The sequence below is a fragment of the Podarcis melisellensis genome, assembly GCF_964234715.1.
Source record: "Podarcis melisellensis genome assembly, chromosome: 8".
NCBI classification, from domain to species: Eukaryota; Metazoa; Chordata; class Lepidosauria; order Squamata; family Lacertidae; genus Podarcis; species Podarcis melisellensis.
The window spans coordinates 9,311,469-9,323,651 of record NC_138540.1 but is presented as its reverse complement, the minus strand read 5'-3'; the positions used below and the strand labels follow the sequence as shown (position 1 = coordinate 9,323,651).

Here is a 12,183-nt window from a genome sequence, read left to right as displayed (position 1 = left end):
AAGCACACGTTTTCTGGCAGCGATTAACGAATTGAACACCCATAGTCTTCAGGCCCAGTTCTAAAAAGATGGGTTTAAGTGTTGGATAAACAAGAAGAAAGCTGTTTTGTACTGGCTTTTGTTTTATATTGTTAAGAACAATATTTATTGCAGCACGTTACAAACTTGTGTATCAACAAATAAACATGAACCATAATGCAATACAAAAGCTAATTATTCATTCTGTTGACAAAATCACAGTAGACAGCCTGGCCTCTGCACAGAAATGTGAAAAACCGACACAAGTAACTTAATGCAGTGGATCATTCCACAAATTTCCATGTGTTTGGTCTTGTACTGGCTTTGTCCCATGGCCATTCTTAATATTTTGACTTCCCTCAGGTGACAAACTTGTGCCAGGGGCCCGCGAAGTCCTCACGGAAATATTTAAAAGCTGCCTCCATTCTGAGCAAATGCTGAGCTTGACACCTGCAAAACCGACCAAAGTGGCAGAGATTTACCTCAGCAAAGAGCAGATTAACGCCCAGACACCAGGAAACCTGCTGCACACCTTCTTCACCAATGTCCGCCCCCCAAAGAAAGTTCTTGAGGATCAGCTCACCCAGGTTGGCATTAAATGTTTCATTGCTCTACTCTGTGCTAAAGATAGTGGCAGTCATGCCCCAAAGAGAAGCTCTGCGACTGGGGGAAATATTTCTCTTGTGTTTCCTTGTGCGAACCCTTTTCCTCCTGATCTCAGGAGCCCGCTTGTAGGGGCTTCTTTTTGGCAAATGTATTCAGCCTTGCCTTATAAGTTGCAGCCCTCACCGTTCTTTCTTTCTGTGCTTTGAAGATTCTGAGAAAATACGGGGCACCCAAGCCAAAGTTTGACAAGAGCAAGTATAACAAGGCTGGCAAAGAGCAGCACCCGGTGAAAGTTGTGAGCACCAAGCGGCCCGTCACAAAACCCCCCGCCAAGGAGAAGGCAGTGCTCAACAGTGTCAGGTGAGATCCTTTAACCACTCTGGCTCCACTCCCAACGCTTTTCACACGGCTGCCCTTTGAATCGCCTTTTGTTTTGGCACTTCAGTCCCCAACTGGAAATGCAGGAAGTGGCTTAAGGGGAAGCGGGCACGGGGGGACAGACTAACAGTTATGCATGGTGTGAAAGCCACCCACTGAGTCAAGGCCTCTTTCTGGATTTGGTCCGGCACTCCTTGCAGTGGGCATCCGGTTCATCTCTTTTTGTAAACTGCGTTGTTTTATTAAAGATTTTCTTGATTTACAGAGGTATGTGTAATGTCTCTCGTATTTATTCCATGTAACATTTTTAAAAATCAGTTTCATTTGTTGAGACAGTAGGAAGGAAAGGGGTGGAGGGGGGAAGGGGGGTAGGGTCGGGTGGCAATGTTTCTATTTTACTTAATGTATGTAGGGTTTGGTGTCAGCGTTGCTTGTGCAGGTTCTCTGCTGTTCACTTGTGTTCCTTTGGTGGTGAGAGAGGTTGGGGTTGGCCTAGGGGGTGGTTGTTTGTTCGTGATTGGCTGTGGTGATCTTTGTTTTCGTGTGTGAGTGGGATGGGTGGGTGTTTTGGATCAGGTCAGCCATATTATTTGTATGCTGTTGGTGGATTATAGTCATTGTCTTGTTGTGCTGTGTATGTGATAAAGGGGAGCCCTACCAGGGTAAAGGCGTCTTCTGTTTGTCCCTGTGTCAGTTTCAGTTTATTGGTTAATTTTTCTAGTAGGGTTTTTGTAAACTGCTTTGAGGGCTTTTGTTTACAATATGGTGAATGCTGAAGGTTCACGTCTTTATCCTGGCCTTTGACCCCTGAGGTGTGTGTTTTCAGGACCCACCCTATCCCTGTGACGGTTTTCACTGTTTTTAATCCTGAATCTTAAATTATCATAACCCGCCCTGAGACCTGCTAGAGTAATAAGTTTGATTATGATGATACAGTGGTACCCCGGTTTTCGAACGGAATCCCTTCCGAAACGTTTGAAAACCAAGGTGCGGCTTCCCATTGGTTGCAAGAGCTTCTTGCACTCAGCGAAAGCTGCATCACACGTTCGGGTTCCGAAAAACCTTCAGAAACGGAAGCATTTATTTCAGGTTCTTCGCGTTTGAGAACCGAAATGTACAACAGTGGAGGCGTTCGGGAACTGAGGTACCACTGTACTTTAACAACAACAACAATAATTCATCATTCTGGGTATTTTCTGGGACTTAAAAAATGCTTTGAATTATCTCTGTGTTCTATGTACTACTACTTTGCACAAGTACAGTGCAGACATACTCTTTGACATGAAGGTTTTCCTCACATTAGCAGGACAGCTTTGAGTGAGAAGAAGCCGACTGTGAAGCCCAAATCCCCAGAGAAAAGCAAGCCTGAGGAAAAGGACCCTGACAAGTCTCCCACAAAGAAACAGGAGGGTAAGCTGCCCGTTTTCTCTTTTAGGCCTCTGCAGAAACGCTCTGCCCAGTTGCTTCTCTAGGCGAGATAAGTGAAAAATACTTTCCGGGCTACACATTTGCAGCATCTAAAGTGCCCCTTTGTGCAAAAGATGGAAATGTCAGCCAGCACTGGCTTACATTCTGGGTGCTATCAGCTCATCTTGGTTCATACATGTTAATTCAGAAGAGAGTTCCTCCAACACCACTGTTTATGGCCAGAATGCTCCACTGCTGAGCACTTTAGGAGCAGGGTTTTAAGCAGGTTGTGCCTGGGCTTATTTCACAACCCATAAACGTTTGTTTGTTTTTTATTTACATATTTATAAATACATTATCACAAAACGGTAATGATTGCAAATTATCAGAAAAGGAGGAGTAAAATGTACGCCGGAATCAAATGTTAGTTTGATCACAGGCAAGGTCCCTTTAGTATAAACCTTCCCTTTGGATGTCTTTTTAGGAAGTTTTTTTAATAAAAAAATTTACAAAAATAGCTAGGAGAGGGTGTTGCAGTGGTGTGACCTGGGTCCAAGAATCTTGAAAAGTCAAACCTTCTATTGTCTACTGCACAGGATTGGCTCAACGCCCTAAGATGGTCAGAAAAGGTCTTGCTTTGAGTATTCTCACCACCAGTTTGACTGGCCCCCTCTGTATAGAACTGTCTAATAAGCCATGTCACTTGCAGTTGCCTGGAGAGCCTTTGCAGCATAGCATGCCCTGCTATCTTTATTTTCAACATCTGGACTAGATTTATTCCTTCAGCTTTGGTGTGGCCCTTATGCCTTTATTGCCTTGAAATTATTTCATTGCATATTTTAAAAATCTCACATGAATGCCATTTGAGAGCTTGTGTTACAAGCTAGAATAGAAGGAGAGGGGTTTTAACTTGAATAACTAGATACTGAGTGGGGGAAATGACATGTTAGAACAGTGGGGAGTCTGCATATCTCCCCCCCCCCCACTCACTGAATACTTTCTTTCCCTTTCACGCCTGTTTCAGTTCCTGAAGAGAAGTACCTGACACTAGATGGATTTCACAGATTTGTCATTGACCGGGCAAAACAGGACATCCGTAGCGTGTGGCGGGCCATTTTGTCATGTGGTTATGACCTTCATTTTGAAAGGTAAAGAATTGGCTTTCTTCTCCACACTCCCCCTGTGGCAATCACACAGGGTCCCTGGACGTTTCACTGTCTATTGATCCCTGTGCCACCACTTTATTTCTCGCTGCCACCACCCAGGTCCCCCTACCTGGGACAATACTGAGTCCAGTCAGGGTTAAATTGAAACATAAACTTCTGTTTGTTTATTGCAGTTTAACAAGCGTATGGTTTCATAAATGGTATCGGTCAATTACATTCATGGGGTACCTATCCAGACCTATAACTTCCGCTACCTGCTCTCACTCACTAAACCACCTCTCAGATATTTACTTGGCTTCCTAGCCCCTAACTGTTCTTGACTCAGCTTATTTTGCTACATGCGCTGCTCTGGTTCTCCAAAAGCGGCTTAGTCATGCTGGCCACATGACCCGGAAGCTGTAAGCCAGCTCCCTCGGCCAATAAAGCGAGATGAGCGCTGCAACCCCAGAGCCGGCCACGACTGGACCTAATGGTCAGGGGTCCCTTTACCTTTACCTTTAACTTTAACTCAACCTACCCACAGACTCTATCCCAACTCACTCCCACTCCAACCAACCACCCAACGAACTCCTCTACCAACTCCTTCCTTTGCCCCTCCCAGAGCGGGTTTTATAGTCCCACTGACTCCACCCCCCTGGGTCCTGACTGGGCAATCTGTTTAACTATTTCACCTCCAGCACTCTCTCATATATGTTAACATCACACCCCCTCCCAAAAAAAGTTTATTTTGCAAAAGAGGAGCTGAATGCCACTCAACTCACATCTGCCCCATCAAGAGGTGAATTTTGGCTGGTTGAAAACATTTGTTATGATGCAAGTGCCCAACGACTGTGCAGGGTTCAGTCTGTCGCTGTTCCTCCAGGTGTGCCTGCATCGATGCCAGACATGCCCAGAAAGCATCCCGCAAGTGGTCCTTGGAAATGGACGTCGCCCTGGTCCAGTACATTAACCGGCTCTGCCGTCACCTGGCAATTACACCGGCTCGGCTGCACCCACATGAAGTGTACTTGGACCCTGCTGACACTGCTGACCCGCGTGTTTCCTGCCTGCTGAGTATGTGTGACGTTCTGAGCTGTGGGAACTTCTTCCTCCCAGATACTGGGTGCCTGGACCAGTTTTGGGGGCAGGTGTGCTGAGGAGCTCATGGCCCGGCTGGGAATGCCTTTATCCTTTGTCTCGTCCCCTTCCTCTCAGTTCCTGACATCTCTGTTCAATTGCAGACGTCCCCATTGAAAGCCTCCGCCTGCGCTTTGCTCTACTCCAGTCCCTCAACACCACTTTGGAGACCTTCTTCCTACCGCTAGTGGAGCTCCGGCAAACGGAAATGTACACCAACAGCATTGCAGCGCTTCTCCAAGAGGCCAAAGGTCAGCGCTTCTCATGGACTAGGTGGCCGGGTGATCCTTGGAGGGTTATAATAATAATCCTATTGCTTACGCAGGAAACTAAAATCATGTCGTTCCCACCACTACAAAGACCGATGTGAAGAAGTCATTCACATATCAAACTTTTCAGAAACTGCTTTAGTTACTCCCATTTCCCCTGTCAGTTCTGCCACTTTTTCATCACAAGGTTTTGGTGCTTCAGAGGACTCATGTTTAATTTTCCTTTTGAGATGTGATCTTAGAAGCTTTTGACTGTTTTCTGTGTTTTCGGTGCCCTTGTTAGGTTGCTGTGAAATCTTAACGTGAATCAGTCAGAGCCTATCTATTCTTCAAAATACATATCCAGGACTCCTTTCTTTAACATTTAAATGAGTGCTGCTTGTTTTTGTTCTGTTTTCTTTTGGTTAAGGTGGTTTTGTTTCATTACTCTGCTGGAACAGAAGCTAAGGAACTAAAGTGCCAACTTGGTCAGTGCCTGCTTCTCTCTCCCCCCCGCCCCCGCCAAGGTTAACAAACAAAGAACTGTTGTGTCTATTCCTTTAGGATTCATCTTTTATGATACAAAAGTGGCTGTCATGAACAGAGTGCTAAATGCCACTGTGCAAAGGACGGCGGATCATGCAGCTCCCGAGATCACCCTGGACCCGCTTGAAATTGTTGGAGGTATGGTAGTCCTTCTTTGCTTGTATCTATAGAAATAAGCAAAGGAGGAGGAGGAAGGAAGCATGTCTTTGGAGCTGATGGAATTCAGATTCCTGCCCACACCAAGCTCATTTCTTTTCCTCTCCCTGCTTTTGCACAGGAGAGATTCGTTCTTCAGAGAACTCCTACTTCTGCCAGGCCGCCCGGCAGCTGGCGTGCGTGCCATCCTCACAACTCTGTGTGAAACTGGCCAGCGGGGGAGACCCAACTTACGCCTTCAACATTCGCTTCACAGGCGAGGAGGTCCATGGCACCAGTAAGCAGCTTCTACTTTTCACCATTGGCTGCCAGAATTTTTACTTGCAGCAACTATTTTCAGAAGTAACAAGCCACCAGCACTTAAGTAAGCTAGTGGGGAGTATTTAATATGAAAATTCATCCGGATCTTTTTCAGCAAGAAGGTATCAGGGTATATCTCCTGCCTCAAATACAGCCCACTCAGGAAAACGGTGCCTTACTCCCCCTTTTAGATCCGTCTCCACAAATATCTGAGAATACACCTTAAAAACAATCTATTGTTGGTTCTTGACTCCTGTCCACCTTACACATATAACTAGAATAGGCACCCCTGTGCATTGGAGGGGATATAGCAAAAGAGAGACCTGTTGGCGCAGGCCTTGCAAATGTGCACACATTTTGGGAAGAGGCAATGAAAGAAATTTCTGAAATATTAGTTGGCACCAGTGCCTTTATACCCCAAACTGTCTTCTATCACTTTTTGATGGGTCAAATACAGACCTAACACGTAAACCATAGTAGCTGCCCATTCAATCATATCACAGAGCTGGAAGGAGGGGTTTTTTCTTTAAATACTTGGTTCAATAAATTAGTTTGTTTCATTTCTAAGAAACTGACTCATAAATTAAGAGTTGCTGGGCGTGCAGCTAAACCTATGGATTTTGCCTTCATTTGGCAGCCTTTGGAAAACTGATTTGCATTCATGAAATTTGCTTTGTGTTATCTCTGCATCAGTTTGTTTTTTGTTGCAACATCTCATTTATTGTGTAGTCTCTTGAGAATGAACTTTATTTTGTAAGGTGACGGCTTTGAACCCTGTTTTTAAAATTTTGTACAGGGTTTTTTCCCCGCCTCTCTTAACAAATGGCTGTTGGCTCCAGCAGCACAAGTTGAGTTGGCTGGTTAAGAGGACTCCTTTCTGGGGGGGCTGTTACCCCAAGCACCACGACTGGCTGTGGCTGCGCAGCTCTCAAAGTTTCATCTTCCTTCCTTCCAGGTGGTTCCTTCCGTCACTTCTTGTGGCAGGTCTGCAAGGAGCTCCAGAGTTCACTGCTCTCCCTGCTCTTGCTCTGCCCCAGCTCAGCAGTCAATAAGAACAAGGTATGCTAAGCCAGTGCAGAAGAAGGGGGAGCTGCCTACCGCCACCTTGTGGAGCTACAGCTGATTAGCGCTCTTGCTGCCGCTGCTGCTGGCCACAGGGAGGCGCCATACGTTTTGTTGTGATACGTCCAGGGCCGGCCCACTCATGAGGCAAGGTGAGGCGACCACCTCATGCACCAGGATCACAGGGGCAGCAGATCCAGACTCCAAGGAATGCATCGCTTCTACTGCCACTGCAGTGGCATCAATGGCTGCAGCACACTTCTTGGAGGCTGGATCTTCCATCTCTGTGGACGGTCCACCCCCTCCATGCCCCGCCTCTGCAGCGGCCTCTCAGTGAATAGGAGGCACTGTTGGTCTCCTTCCATGTCTAGGGAGGAAATGGCATGAACGGCCCTCTGGGGTCTCCTGGGGTCTGCACCTGCTCAGCATGGTTCAGAGTGGGGCCCCACCCCGCCCCCGCCCCCATGATAGCCTTGGATTCCTATTTCAACTGCTGAATAAAGTTTCATTCGCCCCCCCCCTTTGTTTCCAGTGTGGCTCTTCGCTCACCCCTTCTTCCCTGGTGGTGGAAGCCTCCATTTTGTGGTTTGCCTCTGATGCCAAAATGTCTTGGGCCGGCCCTGGATAGGACATCATTGAAACCCTTCCTTTTTTAGTGGAAAAGAGGAATACAGCGGAACCTTGGTTTTTGAGCATCTTGGAAGCCGAACGTTTCGGCTTTCGAATGCCAAAAACCTGGAAGTAATTGCTTCCGTTTTTGGACACTCCTCGGAAGTTGAACGACTTTCAAGGCGTCTTTCTCCATTTTCTCAATGGATTCCACAGACCATCCATTGAGTCTCGGTTGTTGAACATTTCAAAAGTCCAACGGTCTTACGTTCGACAGCCGAGATACCACTGTACATCTTTAATGAATAAATACTATTCTTGGGCAGATTCTGCCTTCCTGGCTAATGCTGTTCTCCACCATCAGGGCAAGTACATCCTGACACCCAGCCCCATCAGTTATGGGGAGGAGCAGCTGCTGCATTTCTTCGGGCAACTGCTGGGCATTGCCATCCGGGCAGACGTCCCCTTGCCCCTGGATCTCTTGCCCTCCTTCTGGAAGACTTTAGTTGGAGAATCACTAGATCCAGATGTTGACCTCCAGGAGGCTGACATACTGACCTACAACTACATCAAGAAATTTGAAAATGTAAGTGATGCTTGCTCCCCTTCCCCTGATTTTCAGTCACCTGTAGAAGCTGCTGGATGACAGACTATAAAAGGGAGTCCTGATAGTTTCAGCCAAGATCTATCTTGGATTGATTGTGGGTCTCCTTTCATCACTCTGTCTACTTTGGTGGCATCCTGGGGAAATTCAGTGGGGCTGAGTGTGGGTCAGACTGCAGGTTGAGAATCAGGAGAGCCAGGCAGTCTGGAGATGTTGTGCTTTACAGTGCACCAAAAAGTGAGGCTAGAAATTTTCAACATTCTTTTATTACGGGTTTCCCCCACCAAAAGTCTCTGTGCATCTACAGCCCCTCTTGTGTTAACCACCCTTTTAAATAATCCATAGATTTACAGTGTGAATCTCAAGACCTCTAAGTGCTCAGATCAGAAAGTGCATGCACCCAAATGATAGACATGCCCCATTTCTCTGTTTGTCTTTAGAGTTTTTAATTTGCGATTTAATATTTTATTGTTTTACAATGCTCGGAGTGCTTTATATGGGCTGAAAGTTGTATAAATAATACATTTCCAAATATATGCACAACACGCTTGACCCGTAGACAGCAAAGAACTCCCAACCGTCAAAGCAGAATCCACCAGGAATGTCTGCAAAAGCTTCTCTGTAAAGAATGGAACTTTGGCAAGAACTCCTGCAGTGTTGGTGGGACTTGGGTGAGAGAGGCTTCCAGGGAACTGTACTGTCAAAAGTTCCGCTCAGTTTTAACCAGCTATTTCTTATGTGTGCACTCCCTGTCTCTCTCAGAAATGCCAAAATCAAGACTGCTGTGCCATTTCGCAGCATTTCCAAAAAGCATCTGTCTCTTGGCTCACACTTAGGCAGAGTGCTGTGTCTCAAAGGAGCAGCTTTTTCGTACAACGTGTCATAGTTCTGACTCAGCAATTGAGGAGCACCTCTTCAATGACATCACATATAGATACATGCCAAAGTTATGTCTGTTGTTGTTTAGTTGTTTAGTCTTGTCCGACTCTTCGTGACCCCATGGACCAGAGCACGCCAGGCACTCCTGTCTTCCACTGCCTCCCGCAGTTTGGTCAAACTCATGCTGGTAGCTTCGAGAACACTGTCCAACCATCTCATCCTCTGTCGTCCCCTTCTCCTTGTGCCCTCCATCTTTCCCAACATCAGGGTCTTTTCCAGGGAGTCTTCTCTTCTCATGAGGTGGCCAAAGTATTGGAGCTAGTGTGTCTGAAAGAGAATGAGTGCTCCTGAATGTGACCCAGGTGTCCTTAATGCCGGCCCATCCTCACGGGCCCAAGGCAAGTGGGGCAGGAAGAGATTTGTATAACTCTTACTGGCTACCTCTGTGTTTCTGGAAAGGCCCAGAACAGGTTTAGGAAAAATGGATGGACCCTGTTGTCTGTCCCTTCTGGCTCCAGTACTCTGGAGGTGCCACTCATCAGGGCCTTGGCCTCCCCTAGCTAGTAGCTGCCTGATTCTCCTGCCTGCTCCAGAAATCCTCTTGCCCTTCTTCTCAGCACCTTTTCCAGTCTTCACAATGCCCTAGCAATTTTCTCATTTCTGCAAGTCTTCCTTCAGTGAGCCAAAGGCCAGCTGTCCTCCCACAGTGCCTGGTGGCTGTTGTCCTTCTGCATATACTCCTGTGTAACATGAACCTGCTCCTCCCGTTTAAGTGAATTGGGAGCCCCATCCATCGGCACTCCAGCTGCACTTTGCAGATCACGTAGGCCAGGGCATTGAGGCATTTGCTTTGCCTGGGAAGGCTGAGCCAAGCCAGATCCTGTCACGTTCCTCTCTGGTACTGTAATTTGCTCTACGCGGGGCTGCCCTTGAAACTGTCCCACAAACTCCAGCGGGTGCAGAATGCTGCAGTGAGGCTCCTCACGGGGTCCCTGCCATGGGAGCATATTCACCCAATGTTTTACCAGTTGCACTGGCTCCCGGTGGAGTATAGGCTCATGTTCAAGGTGCTGGTCTTGACCTTTAAAGCCCTTTGTGGCTTAGGGCCCTCGTATCTACGGGACCGCCTCTCCTGGTATGCCCCGCAGAGGACCTTAAGGTCCATGAATAACCATAGTTTAGAGGTCCTGGGCCCTAAGAAGGTCAGGCTATCCTCTACCAGGGCCAGGGCCTTTTCAGTGATGGCTCCAACCTGGTGGAATGCTCTGTCCCATGAGACTAGGGCCCTCCAGGATGTAACCTCCTTCCGTCGGGCCTGTGAGACAGAGCTATTCCACCTGGCCTTTAATTTGAATTCAGCCTGATCTTTTATTTCCCTTCTCTTCCCTCCCCCTCCCCTTTTATGAAGATTACCCACTCTGAGACCCCACAGCAAATTCTCCCCTGGCCGCCTCGCTGGCCCAAGTAGGACCAATTCAGCCAGCTAGCCCTGGTGACTATCTACTGCTTATTAGATGGATTTTCCCCAAATTGATTTCTGAACTTGAATGTTATTGTTATTCATGTTTTTATACTGTATTTTATGCTGCTTTTACAATGTAAGTGTTTAAAATTTGTTGTTAGCCACCCTGAGCCCAGTTTTCTGAACTGCGAAGGGCGGGGTATAAATAAAATATTATTATTATTAGGCATTAAATCCTGTCGCCCAGTCAGCGCTTCCCCTGCGCAGCTCTGCTTGGGGCTTGAGGCTGACTTGGGCAGGAAAACAGAGTTTTAGCGGTCCTGCCGTCCGTGTGAGATAGAGGGATAAATCAAGTCCAGAGACAGTTCGTTGCTATCTCTAAAAGCGTTTATTTCCACAGCAATAAATCCATCAGAACTTTCCGACATCTCTCTGTGCTAAAAGCACACATGGTCTCTCTCCTGCTTCTTTCAGTCAAAAGTGAAAGCAACTCTCACAGACAAAGCCTGTGAGGTAGGGCCCTGCGTCAGGCCCCTCCCCAGATACAGGACACCAAGGAGTTTTAACCCTGTAAACTCCAAACTCCACAATTATTATTATTATTATTATTATTATTATTATTATTATTATTATTATTATTATTATTGGTGTTGTCCTAGCTGAACGACGAGTCGGAGCTGGAGGCCCTGTGTGCTGAAATTGCTTCCCAGCACCTTGCGATGGAGAGTCCCGACTGCCCCAACAAACCAAGCTGCAAGTTCACATACCTGACGATGACGGGGGAAGAAGTGGAACTGTGCACCAGAGGCAGGCACATCCCGGTTGTGTGAGTAGCAGGGGTCTTTGGGACAAAAGGATTTGCGTGTGGGCAGTAGGGGGGGAGGCTGCATCAGGGGAGTGTGGTGAGAGTTTCACCCTGACTGTCTGCCTCTTTCCCCTCAGGTGGGAGAACAAGGACGTCTATGCAACAGCCATCCGGAACCTGAGGTTACGCGAGCTGCACAATCCAGAGTGTGCGACGGCCGTGAGGGCTGGCCTGGGCTCCATTATCCCTTTGCAGCTTCTGACCATGTTGACTCCCCTGGAGTTGGAGCTGAGGACCTGCGGCCTCCCCTACATCAACCTGGAGTTCCTCAAGGTGCGTTGCTGCTTCCCAGGCTGCAGAGTGGAACTTTCCCCAGCCAAAGGTTATGCAAAAATTGAAGTTGCGTCCAGAGGGCTGGAAGAATCCGGTAGCATGGAGTCTTTAATAATAATAATAATAATAATATTTGTACCCCGCCCATCTGGCTGGGTTTCCCCAGGCACTCTGGGCGGCTTCCACAGAGACCAAAAATACACTAAAATGTCACACATTAAAAACTTCCCTAACCAGGGCTGCCTTAAGATGTCTTCTGAATGTCAGGTAGTTGTTTATCGCTTTGACATCTGATGGGAGGGCGTTCCACAGGGCGGGTGCCACTACCAAAAAGGCCCTCCGCCTGGTTCCCTGTAGCTTTGCATCTCACAATGAGGGAACCGCCAGAAGGCCCTCGGCGCTGGACCTCAGCATGTGGGCAGAACGATGGGGGTGGAGACGTTCCTTCGGGTATACTGGGCCGAGGCCATTTAGGGCTTTAAAGGTCA

At 47.4% G+C, this 12,183-nt stretch overlaps 1 protein-coding gene across 4 annotated transcripts in view; it reads left to right on the top strand.

Moving 5' to 3' along the window:
* Positions 1-12,183, top strand: part of HECTD4 (HECT domain E3 ubiquitin protein ligase 4) — a 124,999-nt gene that overhangs the window by 108,884 nt on the left and 3,932 nt on the right. For 3 of the 4 annotated variants that reach the window (XM_081923233.1, XM_081923231.1, XM_081923234.1), the window contains exons 63-74: positions 382-605; positions 833-984; positions 2,306-2,412; positions 3,434-3,557; positions 4,438-4,628; positions 4,796-4,942; positions 5,504-5,623; positions 5,763-5,918; positions 6,897-7,000; positions 7,977-8,198; positions 11,217-11,383; positions 11,500-11,695. In XM_081923233.1, the coding sequence (XP_081779359.1) occupies positions 382-605; positions 833-984; positions 2,306-2,412; positions 3,434-3,557; positions 4,438-4,628; positions 4,796-4,942; positions 5,504-5,623; positions 5,763-5,918; positions 6,897-7,000; positions 7,977-8,198; positions 11,217-11,383; positions 11,500-11,695 (1,910 nt within the window). The remainder of the gene's footprint in view (positions 1-381; positions 606-832; positions 985-2,305; positions 2,413-3,433; positions 3,558-4,437; positions 4,629-4,795; positions 4,943-5,503; positions 5,624-5,762; positions 5,919-6,896; positions 7,001-7,976; positions 8,199-11,216; positions 11,384-11,499; positions 11,696-12,183) is intronic. The other variant, XM_081923232.1, reaches the window with a different exon arrangement.